Source organism: Dromiciops gliroides, chromosome 1 (assembly GCF_019393635.1).
Source record: "Dromiciops gliroides isolate mDroGli1 chromosome 1, mDroGli1.pri, whole genome shotgun sequence".
In the NCBI taxonomy this organism is placed as follows: domain Eukaryota; kingdom Metazoa; phylum Chordata; class Mammalia; order Microbiotheria; family Microbiotheriidae; genus Dromiciops; species Dromiciops gliroides.
In genome coordinates this window covers 489,307,924-489,330,938 of record NC_057861.1, presented here as the reverse complement: position 1 = coordinate 489,330,938, position 23,015 = coordinate 489,307,924, and the positions used below count along the sequence as shown (strand labels likewise).

The following is a 23,015-nucleotide window of genomic DNA, read 5'->3' as shown; positions in this document are numbered from 1 at the left end:
AATACACGAGGACATTTTTTCTATTTTGCCGTGTATTTTTACCTTGTCCTTTTCTATTCAGTTGAATCTCAGTGACAGTTACCACTTATAGCAAGACTGAAACTTCTTCCCCTTCTAGAGAGTCCTAATGACAAGCTTCAATTAGGAATCATGCAAAACTACATAACAGTTCCATTAGGAACTTCTTTTTTCTTATTGGGCTTCAATAATTACCATTATAAAATTTTCTAACTTTACTATTCACGAACATCTCTTGTAGCCACTATATGTCGATCTAACAGTTTTACTTTCAGGTGTTTACTTCTTGTAAGATTTCTCTATAACTAGCATTTTATTTTGTTTTAAACATAGAAAGGCAACAGTTTCATTGTCTTGTATTATCATTGTCACAGTGGCTTTATTGCTAATGAATGTATTTCCATTTAAATTTCTTACCTTTTCCTCCCTTTCCAGTGGGCTCAGTTTGTTGTAGTTATGCTGGTCATCACACAAACTGCCGGGAATACTGTCAAGCCATTTTTCGAACAGATTCTTCTCCTGGTCCATCTCAGATCAAAGCAGTCGAAAGTTATTGTGCATCTATTAGCCCACAGTTAATACACTGTGTGAACAACTACACCCAGTCTTATCCAATGAGGAATCCAACAGATAGTAAGTAAAATAAGAGTGCTGTTTTCTAATGTCATGATTTATGAAATCTTTGTTGACAAATGAGATAATATTCTAAAAGAATTCTGAAGTCTATACTAGCTAGGTACATCAGCACAAATGAGCTGCAGTGGACTGAATTCCCACCCTGGAGTTCCAAAACTGATGAAATCATAGGTCCAGAAACCCTCCATTTGCCCATCCCACTCACTCCCCCCCAAAAAAGGTTATGAATTTTTCTAGAATTTAGGTAAATGTACATTATTATGGAGAAGCATTTTTAATATCTACTTAATACAGTATACTATAAGAAATATTTTGACAGTAATATGAGGGAAAGATATCCTGTGCCTCAGGAGCTTTCTGGCTCAGAGATGAGAAGAGAAACAGAACATAGTCAGAGATAAAGATAGCTTTGTTGTTGTTACTACTAACAATAATGATATTACAACCACTTACAACAATCACAGCACTTTACAGTTTACTAATCCCTTTCCTTTTATTATTTTTCCCATTTTACACGTGGGAAAACTGAGGTCCAGCAAGATTAAGGGACTTGCTATTGATCAAATTGCAGAAGGGTAATGGGAATGTTCTGGAAACTCTGGTCCCCAAGTCAGCTCTTCCACTTTCTGTGTTACTCTAAGTAAGTCCCTTCACTTCTCTCATTCTTATTTTCTTATACTGTAAACAGTTAGATGAATGATACCTAATATCCCTCCAGTCTTAAATCTTATGATCTGTCTTTCCTATACCATGCCACCTCATCTCTTGTCAGAATGCCTGACAGTTTACCCATTAGTTTAATCTTTCCTATATGATTTTTTATAAGGGATGGCAGTAAGCAGCAACACAGTACCAAGTTTTACTTCTTTTCTTGCCCACTCTCTAACAGAAATATTTAGACAGTGAAGTCATCACAGACAGAAACAAAAGAAAGTACATACCAGACCCCCAAATTGGTAAATTAGGAGCTATAATCATAAAAATAAACACTAGCCCACATGTCCAGGTTCTGAATCAAATGGTCAGATGAAAACCAGGCAGTAGATATGAAAAATAATGAAATATCTTCAGAATTTCTGTAACTTTTAAAAAAGTTTTCCTGGGAATCTGTGGAGGAATTCTCAGTATTTTTATTTCAAGCATATTCTAGCTTAAGGATATAGAAGACAGAAGTAGATGAGAATGGGTGGGGCCTAGGGTTGACCTTAATTAACGGGACTGGGATCAAAGCAGATTTAAAGAACTAAATACAATGTTGGTAGGCTTAATGATTTTCAAAAATTTTTTGTAAGTCTGACATTTCCTAGGAAAGAAATTAGAAATGAAAACTCATCCGATTGCTGATTTTCAGACTATTCTGTACACTTCTTTTATTGTAGTTTGCCTAATGTATATCTCTTAGAATGTCACCTCCCCTCCTGCCTAGAAATTTTCAGTGGCTCACCCTTTCCTTAAAAATAAATTCTGTAGAGCACAAAGTTTTAAAAAATCAATGAGAAAAATAATAATGAGCAGGAGGAGTTCAGAGAAACCTGGAAGGACTTATATGAACTGATGCTGACTGAGAGGAGCAGAACCAGGAGAACATTGTACACAGTAACAGCAACATTGTGTAATGAACAATGATGATAGACTTGACTCTTTTTAGCAATGTAGTGGTCCAACAATTTCAAAGAACTTCATGATAGAAAATGTTCTCAACATCCACAAAAAAGAACTGTGGTTTATGAATGCAGATTGAACTACTTTGGGCTGGGGTTTTTTCCCTTCTTTTTTTGAGGTTTTTCCCTTGTGCTCTGACTCTTCTTTCACATATGACTAATGCAGAAATATGTTTATGTGATTGCACATATATAACCTATATTAGATTGCTTTCTGTCTTGAGGGGGAGGGAGGGAAAGAAGGGTGGGAGAAAAATTTGGAACTAAAAATCCTATGAAAACAAATGTTGAAAACTATCCTTTATGTAACTGGAAAATAATATATTTTTAAAAATTAAAAAAAATAAATTCCTGGACAGCTTAGCTTGACATTGGACGGCCCAGCACAGTGTGGTCTGATTTCCTTTTCCAGGACTATCTCTTACTTCTCTCCCTTACCTTACACTTTAGCCAGACTAGACTACTCTGGACAAGTGCTGAGCTTTTTTGCAAGGCTTATACCTGAAATGCCCTTCTCCTTATCTCTACTACTTAGAATCTCTACCTATAGTCTTCAAAGAGCAGTTCATGCGACAACTCTTCTAGAAAGTCTTCCCTGATTTCTTCTCTCCAGGTGATAATTATCTCTAGTCTAAACTCAACACTCTAAATTTTTATTCATTTGCAGTCTAACATAAACTATTTGTAGCTTATCCATATTAGATTGTAATCTTCTTTAGGGCAGGAGCGGTTTCTTCCCTGATGCCTAGTCTAATCTGTGGTCAAAGAACTAATTGAGGGGCAGCTAGGTGGCACAGTGGATAAAGCACCGGCCCTGAATTCAGGAGTACCTGAGTTCAAATCCGGCCTCAGACACCTAACACTTACTAGCTGTGTGACCCTGGGCAAGTCACTTAACCCCAATTGCCTCACTAAAAAAAAAAAAAAAAAGAACTAATTGAGCCTTTCTATTCCATCAATTTAGGTTTATATTGCTGTGACAGAGCTGAAGACTATGCCTGCCAAAATGCTTGCAAGAGAATTCTTATGTCAATGAAGACAGAACTTGAAATAGTTGATGGACTCATAGAAGGTTGTAAAACAATGCCTCTGCCACAGGATCCACTCTGGCAATGTTTTCTTGAAAGCTCAAGGTCTGTTCACCCCGGTGTCACTGTATATCCACCTCCTTCAACAGGTCTTGATGGAGCCAAATTACATTGCTGTTCTAAAGCAAATACTTCCACGTGTAGGTCAGTATCTCTTTTTCTTTATTAAAGCTACTGGACAGAAACACAATAATAAATGGCTTTAAATAGCAAAAGCTTTAAAGAAATATCTATGGTCCTGCAGTTATAATATCATAAAGACTTTGGGGCAAAGACTGGAAAAAAGCAGAATATTTAGTGGTCTCGTACCTGAATAATGTTTTCTTCAATGAATTTTAGAAGTATGACCTTGAATATATTACTGTTATGTTTGTGAATGACTGCAACAAAGATATCATTATACAATCTCCCTTTACAGCAAAAAGTTAATAATAGTTTAGACGCAGGAGATAGACCAGACAACCTCCCAGGGTTCTATGAGTGTCAGTCACTTCTTCCATTTTTCCTTCATGATGTATGATGCCATTAGGATATTCAGCTTTTGCATTCTCTCTCCAATCCTTAACTTCATTATCAGAGACTAAAAACAGGAATTGCTTTGCCTTAGGTTCCATAAGTAGATTCTGAAAGTAGAAAAAATATTTTTAAAGGATCATAGCCTTTCCCCATGAGAACATGATTACAATTTTCATATACTGAAATCAATCTATGATATCATCTATTTTCATGATCATGTGAGACTGTTCTAAGTCCTCACATAAATTTGCTATGTAATGTGTATAAGGTCTTCCTCACCTCCTGAAGTCATAAGAGGACCAGTAGAGCATTCATAGTCTGCCTCTTAACCCTGTCTTCATAACCAGTTCACCTTATTTTTAGATCACATATTTTGCTGGTGACATACTTTACTCCTGTTCATATTTGAAATCCATTATTTGTGATACATTGTTTCTGCTTATGCCCACCATGTGCAATCTCTGTTGCCCTTCGTATGATAGTCATTTTCAATTCATCAGAGACTTGTGTTTCTATATATCATGGCTATATAGCATATTAAAATAAGGGCCCTTTGTTTCTGGGAAAAGTTTGGAGTCATTTAAGGAGTTTTATCATTTCCTTGAAGGCAATTCAGCCTCTTCCTCTCCTTCCATTTAATTTTGAATCCAGTAGTATCCATTGTACAGTACAATTTTAATTTCATTCTAGATACTTCCTAGACTTTGTTGTTTGTTAGTCATTGAGCATTTGTTAAAATGCAAAGTTGTTTTCATTGTACAAAAGTTTACATTGTACATGTAAGCCACCTTGGGATCCTTAATAGTTATATGTCTTTGAGGGCAAAGTCACTTCTGTAGTGAGATGCAAGTACATTTCATATCTTGATTCTTTTGGAGAACCTCTTAAATTTAAATAACACTGCATGTTACTAAAAGGCAAATTCTATTATTAGACAAAGAACTTAGCACACAGTTGTCTTTAAATTTATAAACAGTCTTTTGGATGCAAAAGATGATAAAAGCTGATGTGCTCAGTAATCATCCAGATTGCTTCTTTTCTCACTGTGAAACATGAGAATATATACTGAAGCCAGAGATTTGAAGAAAATGCTCCCTCTCTTCTTTTAGATTGTTTGGCTTGAATTGGAATAGGAACTAAACCTGTATTGACTTTGATATGGGGAAGTCTCCAATGAGGAAACTTCCTACGCCAGTGCAGGTCAGCCCATTCACTGAAGCTTAGACCACTGAGAGGTGATATGATGGGCCCAGGGTCACACAGCCAGCAGGGCTTAAACTGAGGTTCTCTTGGTCTTCTCCTACTGAATTGGTGGTGCACTCCCCTCCCCCACCTCCTAACCCAGGTCAAACAGAATTAATGTAATACCTGGAACAAGAAGCTGATAGGTCAGTCAGCTCACAGTTTCCCAAAGGGCTTTGTGTCACCTAGGATGCTGTTGTGTCATGACCTGCACATGAGAGTAAAGGCCCTGAGGATTTATAGGAATCCCATTTCTTGATCACCAAGTTTGTTAATCAGGCTTATTCATGGCTGGACAACCATTCTGGAAAGAAACCTGAGAGCCAAGCTGTAGCTTTCCTTAGCTATAATTAAAATTATTATTCTGACAGTATTTTCTTCCTTTATATTTCATAAAGGCTTCATCCTAGGGTTTTGGTTTTAGATAAGTTAGGTATTTATTTGTATCTGTTGATTTCATTAGTGTAGAAAGCTCCAGGGAGCAACATCCGATGACTAATTCAAATTGGCAACTTTTCTGCAACTTAGGTTCTTAGAACTACTTGGGACACTGAGAACTTGGGACAATAAGTGATTCACCCAGGATCACATAGCCAATATGTATCAGAGGCAGGATTGGAGTCTAGCTCTTCTTGACTCCAAAACCAGCTAGCTCTCTACCCATAACATCATGTCCCCTCGTGTCTATTTCTACATTCATATATATATACATTTTCACATATATATTTATGTATGTATATGTTGTCTATATTTGTGTGTATATATATACATATATACACACACAGAGCCTTTTTGAAATGGTCTTTATGAAACTATTATCATACATTGTATTTTAAATGTTTATCTAACTCTTCTAATTAGCCAAATGCAAATATGTTTCAGGGAGCTGTGCACTAAGCTTTATAGCATGAGCTGGGGCAATACACAGAGTTGGCAAGAGTTTGATCGATTTTGTGAATATAATCCAGTAGAAGTTTCCATGCTGACCTGTTTAGCAGATGTTCGAGAGCCATGTCAGTTGGGCTGTAGAAACCTTTCTTACTGCACTAATTTTAACAACAGGTAGGAAAGAAGAATATATGGTTTTTAAAGTATTTCTCATGTTTTAAATGAAAATAAACTTTTATTGTAAGTTTTTTTTTTGTTGGTATAGAATTAGTAAAAAAACCAAATCCCTAACCAGACTAAATTCTTATTTGGTTATAAGAAAATACTCCTTTTGATTTCCTCCTAAGACTAAAACGGTAAATCAAAATGGTAAATCAGCTTTCAATTAGAAAATATAATAGTCAGATTTTTAAAACACGGAAAATGCATCATCAGGCTATTAAAGTTCTTTAAAGTATACTAAAGTACACTGAGAATTTAAATGTAATGATATAGCCATTTGTTCCAACCTGTAAACAAACCAGGGAATTATTGTACAGGGTCTCTGAATTCCTATGTAAATCTGTAAATCAGCTATTCCTTTTTAGACAGAATAAATATTGTCTCACATGAATATTTTCATTTGTATATAATTGTGACTAAGATTTTAAATTCATTTTTAAATTATACTGAATTTATAGGAACGTTTTTGTCATGTATTTTCTCAATCAGCGAATCAGTACATTTTTCAGAGCTTTTTCACTTCAGGATGATACATATTGTGATCTTGAAATTACTTTGAGTAAGTGTATTATGATGTTTTTACAGTTGGTGTTAAAATATTAGGAAATAAAAATCTAGCTTAAAAATAGGAAGATAAGAGGGCAGCTAGGTGGCACAATGGATAAAGCACGGGCCCTGGATTCAGGAGGACTTGAGTTCAAATCCAACCTCAGACCCTTGACACTTAACTAGTTGTGTGACCCTGGGCAAGTCACTTAACTCTCATTGCCTCCCCCCCCCCCAAAAAAAAAAGAAGGAAAGAAAGAAAAAAGAAAAATTGTGTCATGTCAACCAAGGAAAGGAAAGTACAGTTATATCTCAACACTCTATTTTGTTCACCTAAAGTCTCATATAATTTTGTTTGCCTTTTCTTGTGGGGGTTTCATATGTTTTTCCATGGACTTAAATTCATTTTTTCAGCGTTGCATTGTGTACTTGCACTGGTATTGCTGTAATTTGCCATGGTCTTTGAGTGGAAGGAACACCATTGTCACCACACATGACTTTCTTTTCAGGCCAACGGAGCTTTTCAGGAGCTGTAATGCACAGTCAGACCAAGGGGCCATGAATGATATGAAGCTATGGGAAAAAGGAAGCATAAAAATGCCATTTATAAACATACCTGTTCTGGACATTAAAAAATGTCAGCCTGAAATGTGGAAAGCAATTGCTTGCTCCCTGCAGATTAAACCTTGTCACAGTAAATCCAGGGGAAGTATTATTTGCAAGTAAGTCTTTTGTTAAAGGCTAAAATTCTAGCTAGTCTGTCTAAAATATCTAATGAGTGTTTGCTAATAATTTATAAGCTTTAGCAAGAGTTAGACTTTTAAGCATTTATTAAGAAGAATAAGAATTTGGTAAAGAGAGAGAGAAAGGCCTACATTCATCTATCTATTAAAGGGAGAGCGCATTTCTCGTCCACTCTCCGCCAGAGTCCCCAGGAAAAAACCCCAGTCAGAGCGCCAGGCTCTTTCTTCTTCCTCCCACCAGCAAACGTCACTTCCTGACGCCAAAGAAAAGCCGCATGGCCTTGCCCTCTGAGGCCTTCTCATGGTGGAGCTTTCCTATAGTAAGTCTCCAGTAGGTGGCATCATTCCAATTATTACACTTTTAAAGTAATCTTACCATGACAGTGCAGAATCAGAATGTTCATTATTTAAACAATAACTACTATAGTGAGAATTTACCTTCTGCTAAAGCACTTTGAGGATCTAGGATTTCATCACGATGGAAATTCCTTCCCTGACATAGATTGTAGCTCTTCTAGGCCTTAATAAATGATTTTTGTGAGTTGCCGCAGGGGTACTCTCTTCATAATAAACTTCTCCAAACTATGGATCATAATGATGTAGTTTGACAGTGATATGTGTTGGATAGTGTAGGCAGGCGATCCCTTTAGGCATTCACCCACATGGAGCTGCACCCAAAGAAGTCCTGGGGTTGATGTGAACACTGTGATTTTGTGATTTTGTACACGATGTTCTTCTCTTCAGATCTGATTGTATAGAGATTCTCAAGAAATGTGGAGATCAAAATAAGTTTCCTGAAGACCACACAGCTGAAAGCATTTGTGAGCTCCTGTCTCCTACAGATGACTTGGAGAACTGTATACCTCTAGATACATATCTTAGTAAGTAACATTTCTGTATGAGAGTTCAAATAAGCTTCTTTTATGTGACACAAAAAATTTGTTAAAAAACTGATTATAAATTCTTTTTTTGTTTTTTATCTTAAAAGAATTTAGTTTTCAACATGTTTTTATCAGATTTTGAGTTCCAAATTTTTCTCCCTCCCTCCTTTCCGTCCCCAAACCAATCTGATCTAGGTTATATATGTACACTGATTATAAATTCTAATTGGCGTTTTTAATCTAGAAAAGTATTTTTGACATGCCATTCCTACAAATGTAATCAGAAAGAAATGACCTTTTATTATTCCTATTTCTCTCTTAGTATTAGAATTCTTGGTCTGAATCTGATAAAGATAAGTAACATTTGCCTACTAGAATTTATATCTTAACTAGGCAAGGGATCTTGGCCATTAAATAGATTTCTATTAGTGACTCGTATTGTCTCAATAGCTTTCATTATTAAATTAGAGATTTGTTATACTAATAAAAATATTTTGGATCTCTAATATAATTCAATTATACTTTTTGAAAATGAAAACTTTAAAAAATCAAATCAAGAGGGGCAGCTGGGTGGTGCAGTGGACAAAGCACCAGCCTTGGATTCAGGAGGACCTGAGTTCAAATGTGGCCTCAAACACTTTACACTTAGTAGCTGTATGACCCTGGACAAGTCACTTAACCCTCATTGCCCTGAAAGAAAAATCAAATCAAGAAAAAAAGTGAAAATAATTAATAAAATACAAGCAATGCAGGTGCACCAAAGTTTAAGCAACCTCAATATCTGAAAATCCAGATTTTCAGATAAATAAGTCTTCCTTCATACTCTTCTCCTTTATACATTTGACATTACAGAGAAACTGGACTAGTTGCTTATCGACCTATCTTGGACTGCTCATTCTCAGCTTTGTCATTCATGCATACCATCTCTCCATGACCAGGACAGATTCTGTTCATTTCTGCTTGCTGAAACTCCTTTGTTTGCCCTATTCTGCCTACCTGCCTGCATGTCTGCCCCATGTGTCTCTCTGTCTTCAGTCCATCTGTGCTCAGTACCACACCCCTCCTTTACTTCCTCTCAGTTCCAGCCAGGTCCCCATGTGGCTGGCCCTGGCCCCCATGTGCTCCTCCTCTTGCTCTGTCCCCAGCCCCAGCATGTCCTTGAACTATGTGCCTCCATAGGCAGGCAGTCCCCTTCCTCCTTTCCTTCCTCCTTTAGCCACAGCTGCAGGCAAATTTGCATTATGTAAAATTGCTTTACATAGAGGTCTGTTTACTTAAAGAAAGAACTATCTGTATGAAATGATCTGTTGAAAATCTCTATAGTCCTGCCTTTTGGTTGAATGTGCATCGCAAGAACCAAAACTTTGGGAAGTAGGTCAAAACTAAATTTCCTTCAAAAAGTCAACAATTTTCAGTATTAATAAAATGTTTTTAACTGGAAACAACTTCTGAAGCCCCTAAAATTGGAATGATCCTAGCAACTAAAATCTTAAATTTCCACATATGGTATTCACCAACCCCCTGCTGACTACGCAGGACCCTCAACCCTTTGATCTGTGATGTACTGTACTCTATATCTGTAATAACATTATTTTTAAATGTAACTAGAGCTGGCAGCAGCAGTAACTACTGTGAAAAGTCTTTGATTTTTCAAAATGAGAATATACTGAATATGGGGGGGTGATATTCCTTTGAAATCCTAAATTCTATGAGGAATACTGTTCTGAAGAATGAATTTATTACATATCAATTTCGAAATACTATTGAGTGGATTGTAATTAAGGAACCTATACTTGTATAAATTATAATTTATCTGGAAAATTACTAGGTTGAAATTAGGACAGAGGCGGAGACAATCATTAGATAAGCTACATATGTGTGTATTTTTCATATATGGAAGTTTTGATTTATTTGAGTCAGTCATCCCACCCCACTTAATCAACAAAACACTCTGCCTCTGGTATCTTTAATAGTTGAGAGTGTTTTTATTGAATCATTCAAAAGCATTAAACTAATGAGCACCCTGTGAAACCAGCATCAGTCCAGATTCTGACAGCAGTTCTGGCTAAGCCTTAAGAGGAGAGTGCTTTGGAGTCCCCCTCTTGGGGCTAGGTGTACATTAGTTTAATGCCTTTGACTAAATGGTTCAATAAAGATACTAGACTCTTAAAGATACCAGAATCACAGTGTTTTGTTGGTTACTTTAAGTGGGGAGGAGGAGGGCTAATTACTTGGCTGTCTCAATTAACACTCACCCATACATCTGTGGGGCCTAGGAGCAGCTTGACCTGTCTTCCCTGTCTCAGACCCGGGAAGGCTTGGGTTCATGCCTACTCCTGACACCCTGGCCACATGACTGTGCTGTTCTCTTGCTCAGAATCCATTTCCTCTACGATAAGATACAAACACCAGAACCACGGTGTGGTTCCACCTTATTTCACATGTTCTCCATCATGAACCCCATCTGCCTTCTCCTGCCTCTCTGAATTTTCACAAAGTACCCTTGTGCCCAGAGTGTACCACCCCCTCATTTCTGCTTCTTAGAATCCTTACCTTCCTTCAGCTTTGACCACCTTCTTATTAGTGTGCGTTCCTTAAATTGCCTTTTATTTCTCTGTATCTTCAGTATATCCCTAGTGGAATATGAGCTCCTTGATGCAGATGATGCTCATTTTGACTTAGTATTCCTGGTGCCTAGCACCATATAGGAGCCAGTCTTGTGATTAATTGAAAAAGCTCTTTACCAATGAAGAACTAAACCTATTCTGAAATTTACCGTTTTAGAGCAATGGTCAAGTGCCTTAACTGGAAACAACTTCTTCTGAAGCCCAGTCTGGGACAGAGGCAGAATTTGAACCCAGGTTTTTCTGACTCTAAGACTGGCTCTCTCACACTGCCTCTCTAAACCCTGTTGCAGTTTTACTTTGACTAAAAGTGAACAAGGTAAATAGGAATCAAAAAGACAAATGAAAGTGGTGGTTGTTTTTTCTCTCCCTGAACTTTTAAAAAATTGCCATCAGTGAACACAAACATATGGATTTAAAATTCTATTAAATTTTTAATTAAATAATTTTGCACATGGTAGATGTTTAATAAATGTCTGTTGAAATGATTATGGAGCTGGGATCTGAGTCAGCATGATTCAGCATAACAAGACAAATGGAATTAGTGAAAGGATTAAATGAAAGCACTTGGCTTGTTGTGGGCACACGGAAAGAAAGCCAGCTGCTGTTGGCTCCCCTCTATGAGAGGATGTCTCAGTGATGTCTAGAGAAGGTAGCACAAAGTTTGCATCTTTGATCACCTATTTTGTAGTGCCTTATGTTTTAGAGAGATGATCATAAAAGAAAAATCAAGTATAAAACCAGGTAGGCAATATCCAGATACATGCAGACTGTTAAATTGATTACCTGCCCATTTAGAGGCTAAATACTGCAAAAAGGAAAAAACATTTAGGAAATTGTAAGTTACTTGGATTTCACATGAATGTCCTGCACATCCTATATTTTAGCAGAGATACAGCCTAATTGCTCCTTTAACATCTTGAGTACAATTCAGCAAACATTTATTAAATACCTACAGTTAACATATGATACACAGAAACCTAAAATAAGCACCCTAGAGAGGTACAAAAACAAAGTTCTTTTTGATGTCTGAGAAGGAAAGGAGGAGACCACTATGAAGGGATCGGCTTCCCAAGGAAGGTAGCATTTGAGTTAGGTTTTTAAATTATAGGCACATATATAACCTATATTAATCAGATTGTTTTCTGTCTTGGGGAGTGGGGAGGAGGGAAGGGAGGGAGGGAAAAAACTTTGGAACTCAAAATCTTATAAAGACAAATGTTGAAAACTGTCTTTATATGTAACTGGAAATAATAAAATACTTTTAAGGTTTAAAATTATAGGCACAAGGAGGATGCAAGACACATTCGCATTTACTGTATAAACTAGGTATATCATCTAACTTACCATAATGAGTATGGCCCATGGTAAAATGACTTCCTTCTTGGACATTAGCCCTTTTTAAACCAAATTCACTAATGAACCAAAACTTCAGATTGGTTAGCCAAAAGTCCAGCCAAGCTCTCTATTTATATTCATTACCTTATTTTTTAATTTAAAAGAGTATTCAGAATTCATAGGCCTCCATTATTCTTCTAAGTCATTTAACCTATTGACTATTGACTTTTCAGGGCCAAGTTCCTTAGACAGCATTGTGGAAGATGTAACTCATCCCTGTAACCCAAACCCTTGTTCTGCTAATGAATTATGTGAAGTGAATAGAAAAGGATGTCAGTCTGGTGATCCATGTCTTCCTTATGTTTGTGTTCAAGGTAAGTAGTATGGGTTCATTTGTTCTTAAGATTTTATAAACTAAATATATAAATAAATATAATTATTTTATTTTTAAATATAAATATTTTATAAATAATTATATAAATTATAAACTAAATTTATACATTTTTAAAAACTAAATCACAGATGATAGGACTTCCTCCCAAAAGACCTTCATGCTAATTTTCTACACTTTCCTTGAAACTTACTTTCCCTCTCCTTATACTCTCAATATTTCTTCCTTTTTCTTTCTCTGAAGTTCTTTTTATTTTAAATTTTAAAATCTTAAGTGACAGTTTCATCAATATAATCTACTTATTGTATCCATAAAATCAGTATTGAATGAAGTAGTAATATAAAACCTAAAAAGTTTGCTCAGTAGAATTTTTTCCAGCCAGTACTTCTTTGCCTGCTTTAAAACTATTTGTTTATTGCACTATTTTTCTCATTTTATCTATTTTCTTTCTTTAAAAAAAATTCTTTCCACATACCTTTTTTCTTTGCTATGTTAGTATAACCATCTACAAAATAAATGAAGAATAATCTCCAGAAGAAGAATCATTAAGCCAGCAATGAAGTCCATTTTTTATTATGTCTCAAAGGATAATTCTGAGGCTACCATGTGGTTTAGCGTAAAGAGCACACGACTAGAATCAGAGGACCCTGGTTCAAATCCCATCTGTGTTTATCCTTGGGTAACCTTGAATAAATCGCCATTTCCTCATATGTAAAGTGGTGAGGTGACTATATTTATTTCAGATGAACCTTCTAGCTTGAAATCCTTTGGAGGATCTGGTGCAATAGAAAGGTCAGTGGATTTGGAGTCAGAGAATTGGGTTCATATACCCCCTGTGTCACTTACTGTGTGACTTACCTGTGTGACCTAGGGAAGTCACTTAATCTTGCTGGGTCTCAGTTTCCTTATCTGTAAAATTAAAGTGTTGGACTAAATGGTTTCTAAAGTTCCTTCTGACTTCAAAGCTATAATCCTGTGATTAATTTGTATGGTTGATAAACCATGGAATCATGATAGAACTATTTAAGATCATGAATTAGCAGACATTTTTATTTTGTACATTGAGACCAAATTTTAAAAATTATATTCAGAGAAACACAGACCTTTTAGGAGTGAATCTATTTTCAGAATTCTTTGATTCATCCATTTAACTTAATTGAAAAGTTTATTTTTTGAAAACCAAGAAATCAAGCCACTTTTGTTTTTTGGTTTTTGTGGGGCAATGAGGGCTAAGTGACTCGCCCAGGGTCACACAGCTAGTAAGCGTCAAGTATCTGAGGTCGGATTTGAACTCAGGTCCTCCTGAATCCAGGGCCAGTGCTTTATCTACTGTACCACCTCGCTGCCCCAAGAAAGCCACTTTGGGATAGGAAAGTGCATACACACACACATACACACAAATAAATATACATACATATACATGTTTAGACACAGGAAATTTTCATTATTCTTAATCCCACCCAAATATTTGCACTCATTAAAGAATTCCAAGTTCCATTCTTAAATATTTTTACATGCTTATTTTTCAAATACTTGAAGTTTATACAAATAGTTCTTGCTTTATGTAAATTTCCATTGCAAATTCAACTTTACATAAAGAAGTCTAAAAAAAATCCTCATTCCAAAAAAACACCCTTGTTAACTTTACTGTACAGTACTGTGTTCTTTCTCTCAGCTTCTGCCCCTCAGTTTGGTACTCTGCAACCTCCCACCCCCCCCCTACCAAAAAATAACCTAAAAGAAACCCCCTCCAAGTGAAAGCAGAATGGATGTGTGGAGACTGCCACCTTCACCATATCAGGGGTTTAGCTTGTGACCTCCAGCACTGAGAGAAGAGACTTTTGTGCTGCTCTGCCCTCCTGCCCAATTGTCCAACTCTGTGTGTCTGTGTCCCATCCATCTACACTTGGGTACTGTGTTTGTCCTTGGCACCAGCATGTTGCCCATCTTCTCCTGTCTGTGTCCATGTCCAGCCCCCAGTCGTTCTCCCCCCCGCTCCCCGCCCCTTCACCCCATGTGCTCTTCCTCTTGGTTCTGATTCTGGCCCCTGTGTGTTCCTCCTACTCTCACTTCTCTGTCCATGGCTTCCATATGTCCTTGAACTGTATACTGGCCCCCTCCCTTCACAAGCAAGTGGCCCCCTTCAGGCAAATTCATATTGCATAAAAATCACTTTACATAGAGGTCTGTGGAACAGTCCACTTATATAAAGTGAAAACTGTCTATAATACTTTTAATTAAATCTTTTAATCTTCCCCCAGAATGTAGAGAATGTGTACATTTGCACAGGGTTAGCACTAAGCTACAGTAATCTTTGAATGGCTCTCAGCCATTACTTACTACTATATACGGTTTAATTTAAGGGGGCTTCAATGATTCTACTCTCAGCCTTATACCCCAAGGAAGTCAGAGACTGAAACAAATCTCTATTGCATACCCAAAACTCTAATATATGCCAATGCTGCCATGAATACAGAATCATTCTTTGTGAAGCTAATAACTAGAAACAAAATAGATGACTGTCAGTTGAAGAATGTTTCAAAAAAACCCAGTAGCATATGAGTGTAATAGAATACCATTGTACAGTGTGAAATAGCAAATACGGAGATTTTATAGATATAGAGAAAGACTTGCATGAATTGATAGAGAGCAAAATAAGCTCAGCTTCCTCTTATGCAGAATGAGGACATTGGACTAGAGTTGACCTCTAAGGTCCCTTCAGCTATAAATCTATGACCCTGTGGTCCTAAGCAGAACCCAAAGAACCACACAGATAATGATGCTATTGGTATACAGGAAAAGATCACTCAAAGTCGAATTGTGAGTAATTTAAAAGTCATCAAAGATAGTGAAACAACTCTTGCTCATGTCAGGGAAGCATGAAGGACTGTTATAAAAATGCTAAATAGATAGTCTTTGTATCTGGCATTTTTGCTTAATGGGTATTCTTTGTCACAAAAGAGCTCAGTGCAGGGTGAGGGGAGTGGTGTGTAGAACAGATTTTTCCTCCAGAAATAACTGTAATGTAAATATAAAGTCAATCAATAAAATGTATTAAAATTAAATTAATTTGAGAGGGCTAGAAGAGACATTTTTGGCTAAGGATGTTAAGGCAAATGTCCTGGTCTTATGAAAGTTGTTTTTATTCCTTATAAACCATATATAAAAAGATAAACATAAAAGATATGTTTTGACAATGTTTTATAAATCACAGGACAACAGCTTCTTTTTATTTTGCTAAGTTAATTTTTCTTTGCATAGGTTGCAAATTAGGAGAAGCTTCAGATTTCATTGTCCGGCAAGGAACACTTATCCAGGTACCATCATCTTCAGGAGAAGTTGGTTGTTATAAAATTTGTACTTGTGGACAAAGTGGACTGTTAGAAAACTGTATGGAAATGCATTGTGTAGACCTGCAGAAGTCTTGTATTGTTGGAGGGAAAAGAAAAAGTGAGTGTTATATGTGTTTCATAATTACAAAGACTTAGGCTAGATTAAAAATAAGTCATATGAAAAACTTTTTTAATAGATGTGGTGCTGAGTGGATTCTGTATCCAGCAGTGCCCTAGAAGAGATTGTAGCCATTCTGCAAACCGACTATTTCACATTTTGCCATCCTCCCAAATAAAATGTCATGATGTCATGTGTTGTAGAAGGTAGAAGGAAAAATGAATTTTAAACATTAAGTTTTTGGGTGTTGAGGCACTATGGGCATGCAGAATAGAACAGATTTAACTTAGTATCAACAATTAAAAATGTTTCAAGAACTTCCCTCTTAATTCTACGTCATAAGACACACTACTGTCATTCTTAAACACACAACATGTTCCTGGGTGTCCAGTATTCACAAACATTCTCATTCTTTTCTGTAAGGCCACGGAACATCTTTTAACATAGACTGCAATGTCTGTTCCTGTTTTGCTGGCAACTTGATATGCTCTACTCGCCTGTGCCTAAATGAACACAGCTCAGAGGATGATCGCCACACATTTACAGGTAATAATTTCAAATCATAAGAAACAAGCTGGTCCTTCAGAAATCTTGGACCTGGGTTTTTTCCCCCCTTGTGGGAGTTATTCCTGAAATTTTGGTACCAAGGTAACTGGGATGTCAATAATTCTCAAATATCAGATAGAATTAAAAGACATGTGACTCACAAATTTAAGGACCATTAAATAATAGGGAAAGAAACAGAACCTAAGCCACTTAGCTGGGCATCAATTTTTTCATTTATAAAGTGAGGAAGTTGCACCAGGAAGATTTCTCAGGCTTCTTTTAGCTCTAAATTTCCAGAAGGAGACATGGTGGAAGTACTTAAATGATTGGACTAATTTTAGTTAGGTTGTACCATATTGCGTAGTTGAATGTCTACTAATGTATGATCACTAAAGAACTAATCATTAATCAGGCCCCTTTGGAGACATGTAACAAAGAGCCCTTGTTTTTGAAATTTTTTTCAACCTTTGGAAAACATTACCCAGAATTTACTAAACCAGGAAATTTTTTCACCGTTCCTCAACAACCTAAGTGTGTCATGTTTGACTTCTAATGCCCAGACTTTGCAAAAATAGTCAAGTCTATTCCTGTTAACATAGCTGTCAGAGACTTGAACTTAGAAAGCTGACCTTGAAGGTCACCTCGTTCAGTCCTCTCACTTTATGGATAAGATAACCTCAGAGGTGAGGTGACTTGCATATAATCAGCAGACACAGGATTTGAACTGAAGTTCTCTGACCTAAGCAGGCATCTTTCCGACCACACCTTGCTGCCTCCCTGTGCACCTGTGTCCAGAGAACTCACTCAGGTCCCCTTTTTTCCTCCATGTACTCTATCATCTTAGCAAACATGGCAGGTTATTTCTGTCTCTAGTTGAGATTAAGGCCTTAGTCTCTTTAAGCACCCACTTCTCCCACTTCTGTATTTCCAGGTTGAAAGAAGACAAAGGAGCTGCCCTGATGGCTATACCTTAGTAGCTCCTCTCTCCTCCCACCTAACTGATTTTGGCCTGGAGAGGAGGCAGTGCCAGGGCATGGAAAAAGACAAGTTTTAATTCAGTTGTTTTTTCATTCATGTCTGATTCTTCATAGCCCCATTTGGGTTTTTCTTGACAAAGATATGAAGGTGGTTTGCCATTTCCCTCTCCAGCTCATTTTACAGATAAGGAAACTGAGGCAAGCAGGGCAAAGTGACTTGCCCAGGATCACGCAGCTAGTAAGTTTCTGTGGCCAAATTTCAACTTAGGAAGATGAGTCTTCCTGACTCCAGGCCTGCCTAGCTGCCCAAAAAGACAAGTAGGAAACCTCATTTGCAGTATTTCTTTCTTCCCTGGAGGTGGCAGCAGAGAGAGGCCAGGATTCCAGAATGCTGTGTTTGGTTCTGATTTTACCATTTCTCATTCCTTGACTTTGCTCAGCTCACTAGCCACTTAAGCTGTGGGCAGACCAAGCCCCGGCATCTCTACTCTGCTTTATATTACCATTTATGGCCTCAGTCTCCTCATCTATAAAAAGAAGGGTGGACTAAATAATCTCTATAAAGGCCTAAAATTCTTTTTTGTTTGTTTGTTTGTTTGTTTTTGTTTTGTTTGTGGGGCAACAGGGGTTAAGTGACTTGCCCAGGGTCACACAGCTAGTAAGTGTCAAGTGTCTGAGGCTGGATTTGAACTCAGGTACTCCTGACTCCAGGGCTGGTGCTTTATCTACTGTGCCACCTAGCTGCCCCCAAGGCCTAAAAATTCTAATCATTTCAAGAGTTATAATTTGGGAGTACTGGGTTTTAGAGAGAACTAGATCATTTTGACCAGAGAAAGCAAACAGGATAATATAAGCTCCTTTCTTGGGAAGGAATTATTATTGATAATATTCTGGTGTCTTGAAGTCTACTCCTATCTCTGTCAGGTTTCAGATCTAAGGTTTTAAACACCTTCCACTCCAAAGGAAGAACGAAGAAGCTTCATATTGCCCAAAGGATTGTCAGCGTACTAGGGAATTCAACAACACTCTGCCCCCAACTCAGGAAAAGGAGGCTAGGAAGAGAGGATGAAGGGGATGAAGCAGGCCGTTGGAAAGCTAGTTGCAGCACCCGCCAGCTCTCCATTTCCTCCGTCCCAGCTAGTAGCAAGTGTTGCCTGCTCATCCATCCTCAGATGTGGTTGGGTAGTTGTTTTAGAGCAGGGACAAATGTGGGGAATTTTGAAGGGGAGAACATTTTCCAGGATTTTCTAACCACAGCATTTGTGGGAAATATACAAGTAAATGTGATGATTGTCATCTCATTCTTTTCAGGTCTACCCTGTAACTGTGCAGATCAGTTTGTCCCAGTGTGTGGACAGAATGGACGCACTTATCCAAGTGCATGCATTGCACGATGTGTTGGACTTCAGGACCATCAATTTGAATTTGGATCATGTGTCTCTAAGGATCCATGTCATCCTAATCCCTGTCAAAAATCTCAAAGGTGCTTTATAAACTTCATACTATATTTTTCAAATGATTGCTTTTAACAAGTAGGACATAATACAGTAAAACTTTATTGTGCTGAGACTTCATTTTTAGGGAAGAGAATTAAGAAGTCTATGGAGGGGCAGCTAGGCGGCACAGTGGATAAAGCACTGGCCCTGGATTCAGATGGACCTGAGTTCAAATCCGGCCTCAGACACTTGATACTTACTAGCTGTGTGACCCTGGGCAAGTCACTTAGCCCTCATTGCCCCACCAAAAAAAAAAAGAAGTTTATGGAAAAGCATGCTCATACTTGTTCTTTAGCGCTTTGAAATCTACCTTCCAGTCTGGGTTTAAAGTAAAATTTAAGCAGGATTTAATAGTGATTTTCTCTTTTGGGGGGGACAAAAATCATTTAATCAATCTGACCATTCTAGAGCCTTTTAATTTCCTTTGAGACAGCTACGATTTGAGTTGTTTCACTGAAGCTCCTAAATCACAATAATGCTATTGGTTTCTTACCCAAATTTGGAATTTAAGCAATTATATATCATTCCTGAAAGTTCTTTTCCATGGTGTTGTCAGGCTTTTCCCCCATGTTAAAAGAGAGAGAGAATTAGCCAGCCATTTAGAAAACTTATAATACCTTAGAATCTGAACCAGATTCCCCTAATTCTAATCTAGACTTTAAGTTCTAATTTTCATATTAAATTCCTGGTAATCATTTCTTATTGTTAATCAATATAAGCAGTACTAAGTGTTACTTTTTTCGTACTAATTTTGAAATCATTCTTTAGATTATCTGGAGCTAAACTATAACTAACACTACTATCATTTACAAATCCAAATCATATCACAAAAATTTTACAGTTCTGAAGGCATTTTGTGGTTTTAGGTAAATTATGCCCAAATTAACATAGGTAATTTCTCCTTAAAATTTAAAATTGAGACTCTGTTCTTTAATTTTTTTTCAATTTAAATTTTTATACATTGTATAGGTTTATTGGCAGAACACTGGCCATCAAGTGATTAATTATTTTGGCCATAATAAGTAATTAATTCATTCATTTGACAAATATTTAAGAAATACCATCTGTGTGCCAAGCCAGAGGAACACAAAGACAAAAATGAAAATAGTCTCTGCCTTCAAGGAGCTTGCACTCTACTCCTGGAAAACAGTATGTACACAGATGAATAGATAACAGATATATAGGAAATATGTGAAGGAGTGAGTGCAAGTGAAAGGTCTTGTGTAGGAGTTGGCACTTGACCCAAGCTTGAAGGGAGCTAGGAATTCCAAGAAAAGGAGATGAAGAGAGAAAACATTCCAGGTGTAAGGGAACAATCTATACAAAGGCACAGTCAATCAGTAAACATTTATTAAGCACCCGCTATGTTCCAGGCACTGCGCTAAGGTTGGGGATACAAAGAGACAAAAGATGGTCCCTTCCCTCAGGGAGCTCAAAATTTAATGGGGGAAACAATCTGTAAACCAACATGTACAAAGTGAGCTACGTACAGTATAAATAGGAAATAATTAAAATAGCGAAGGCACTAAAATTAAGAAGGGTTAGAAAAGATTTCCTGTAAAGGGTGAGATTTTAGTTGGGACAGTAGTTGTAGTAGAGGAGGGAGAACATTCCAGGAATGAGAAACAGCCAGAGAAAATGCCTGGAGCCGAGAGATAAAATGTCTTGTTCCTGGAACAGCCAGGAAGCCAGTATCACTAGATCAAAAAGTGTGTGACAGGGAGTAAGGGATAAGAAACCTGGAAAGGTAGGCAGGGGCTAGGTGATGAGGTGCTTTGAATGCCAAACAGAGCATTTTGTGTTTGATCCTGGAGGTAATAGGGAGCCACAGGAGTTTATTGAGTAGAGAGGGTAGTATGGTAGGACCTGTGCTTTAGGAAAATCACTTTGGTGGCCGAGTGGAAGATGGATTCAAGTGAGGAGAGACTTGAGGCAGGCAGACCCCAAGAAGGCTATTGCCTGTTAGTCCAGGCATTGGGTGTTGCCTGCATCTGGGGCAGTGGTGGAGAAGAGAAGGGGCTTGAGAGATGTCCTGCACAGAAGCAGGACATGAAATACTATGGATAGAATAAGATAGTTTGGCTGAAATGTGGAATTCTTGAGGGCAGTAATATCAAAATCTCTCTGGAAAGATGGCTGGCACCAGTCAATATAGAATTTTAAATAAGAACTGTCTAAGTTCTTATTTTATGCTTGTAGTAATAGAGGAACACTGGAACTTCTTGAGCAAGGGGTAATATGGTCAGGCCAGTGAGGAAGATGGAGAGGAGAGTGACTGGGGAGAGGGAGACAGTTAGGAGGCTATTGCAATGGGCCAGATGATGGAGACTTGACATAGGAGTGGGAGTTGGCGGGTGGGGGGGGTGGGGACACAGGTAAGAGAAGTTGTAGAGGTAAATCACAAGATTCAGAAACCAATTGGATATGCAAGGTTATTGTTATTTGTCTTTCATTCTCAAAGAGGACCATGACATTGGGAGGTGGTGTCATGACTTGTAGTGAAGTGGATTTAAGTGAGGGAGGGTTGTGCAAAGTCATCAACCTCACCCTCTCCTCCAGAGCCATCTGGGTCCAGTGGCAAGATATTCATCATGAAAACTGGAGATGTCCCTGGATATTTGAAGCAATTGGGATTAAATGACTTACCCAGAGTCACATAGCTAGTAAATGTCTAAGATGGGAACTCAGGTTCTCTGGGGCCAGTGCTCTATCCACTGCACCACCTAACTGCCCCTGTATGCAAGGTAAGAGAGAGTGAAAAGTCAATATTAACTCTAATGTCATGACTGGACAACTGAAAGGATATGGTCTCTTCACGAGGAATAGGAAAGTTAAGATGAAGAAATGATTTTAGAGGAACTGTGATGAGTTCCACTTTAGTCATGCTAAGTTTCAAATGCCCAAGGGATATACAAGAAGAGGTACCTAGCAGGCAATTAGTACTGTGCCACTAGTCATGCTCGTGAGAAAAAGAAAAGTCGGATAGTGTATATTTGGGGGTGCGTGTCATCTGTATGGAGAGGATGATTAAACACAGTGAAACTGATATCACCAAAGGAGAGAGTATAGAGAAAAATAGTAGAGGGTCAAGGACAGAACCTTGCAATTACACCCACAAATAAGAGGTGCCATTTGGTTGATGATCCAATAAAAAAGACCAAGGGGTGGCCAGACAGGTAAGAGGAGTACCAAGAGCTATCCAGGTCATGAAAACCCAGGGAGGAGGAAGTAACTATGAAGGAGTGAGTGACTCCAGGACTGAGAAAAGGCCATTGGATATAGCAATTAAGAGATTGTTGGTGGGGCAGCTAGGTGGCACAGTGGATGAAGCACCGGCCCTGGATTCAGGAAGACCTGAGTTCAAATCTGGCCTCAGACACTTGACACTAGTTTTGTGACCCTGGGCAAGTCACTTAACCCCCTTTGCCCCACAAAAAATAAAAAAGAGATTGTTGGTAACTTTGGAGAAAAGTTCAGATGAGCTGGTGGAGTCAGAAACCATCTTGTAAGGATGGGTTGAACAAACATCCCCTAAGGTATAGAAAGTTAGGATTGATCAGGTACAATATGAAAGCCTTTGAACTGTATTGAAGGAGAGTTTAATAACATTTGGAGAAATCATGGATCTTTTTAAGTATCAAAGTATAAAACTTCAGATTCTTAGATAAATCTAAATTTTGATTAAGTGTGTCAATAATTATTAACTGTCTCCAAAATTAGATGTAATGAATAGTTCTCTGTAATAGAGGTAC

At 37.7% G+C, this 23,015-nt stretch overlaps 1 protein-coding gene across 2 annotated transcripts in view; it reads left to right on the top strand.

Annotated features, from left to right (window-relative positions):
* Nucleotides 1–23,015, top strand: part of RECK (reversion inducing cysteine rich protein with kazal motifs) — a 78,557-nt gene that overhangs the window by 40,202 nt on the left and 15,340 nt on the right. For both annotated transcript variants that reach the window (XM_043975560.1, XM_043975561.1), the window contains 9 exons: nt 454–651; nt 3,280–3,547; nt 6,044–6,223; nt 7,327–7,539; nt 8,305–8,441; nt 12,637–12,777; nt 16,056–16,244; nt 16,668–16,790; nt 19,079–19,250. In XM_043975560.1, coding sequence (XP_043831495.1) covers nt 454–651; nt 3,280–3,547; nt 6,044–6,223; nt 7,327–7,539; nt 8,305–8,441; nt 12,637–12,777; nt 16,056–16,244; nt 16,668–16,790; nt 19,079–19,250 — 1,621 coding nt within the window. The remainder of the gene's footprint in view (nt 1–453; nt 652–3,279; nt 3,548–6,043; nt 6,224–7,326; nt 7,540–8,304; nt 8,442–12,636; nt 12,778–16,055; nt 16,245–16,667; nt 16,791–19,078; nt 19,251–23,015) is intronic.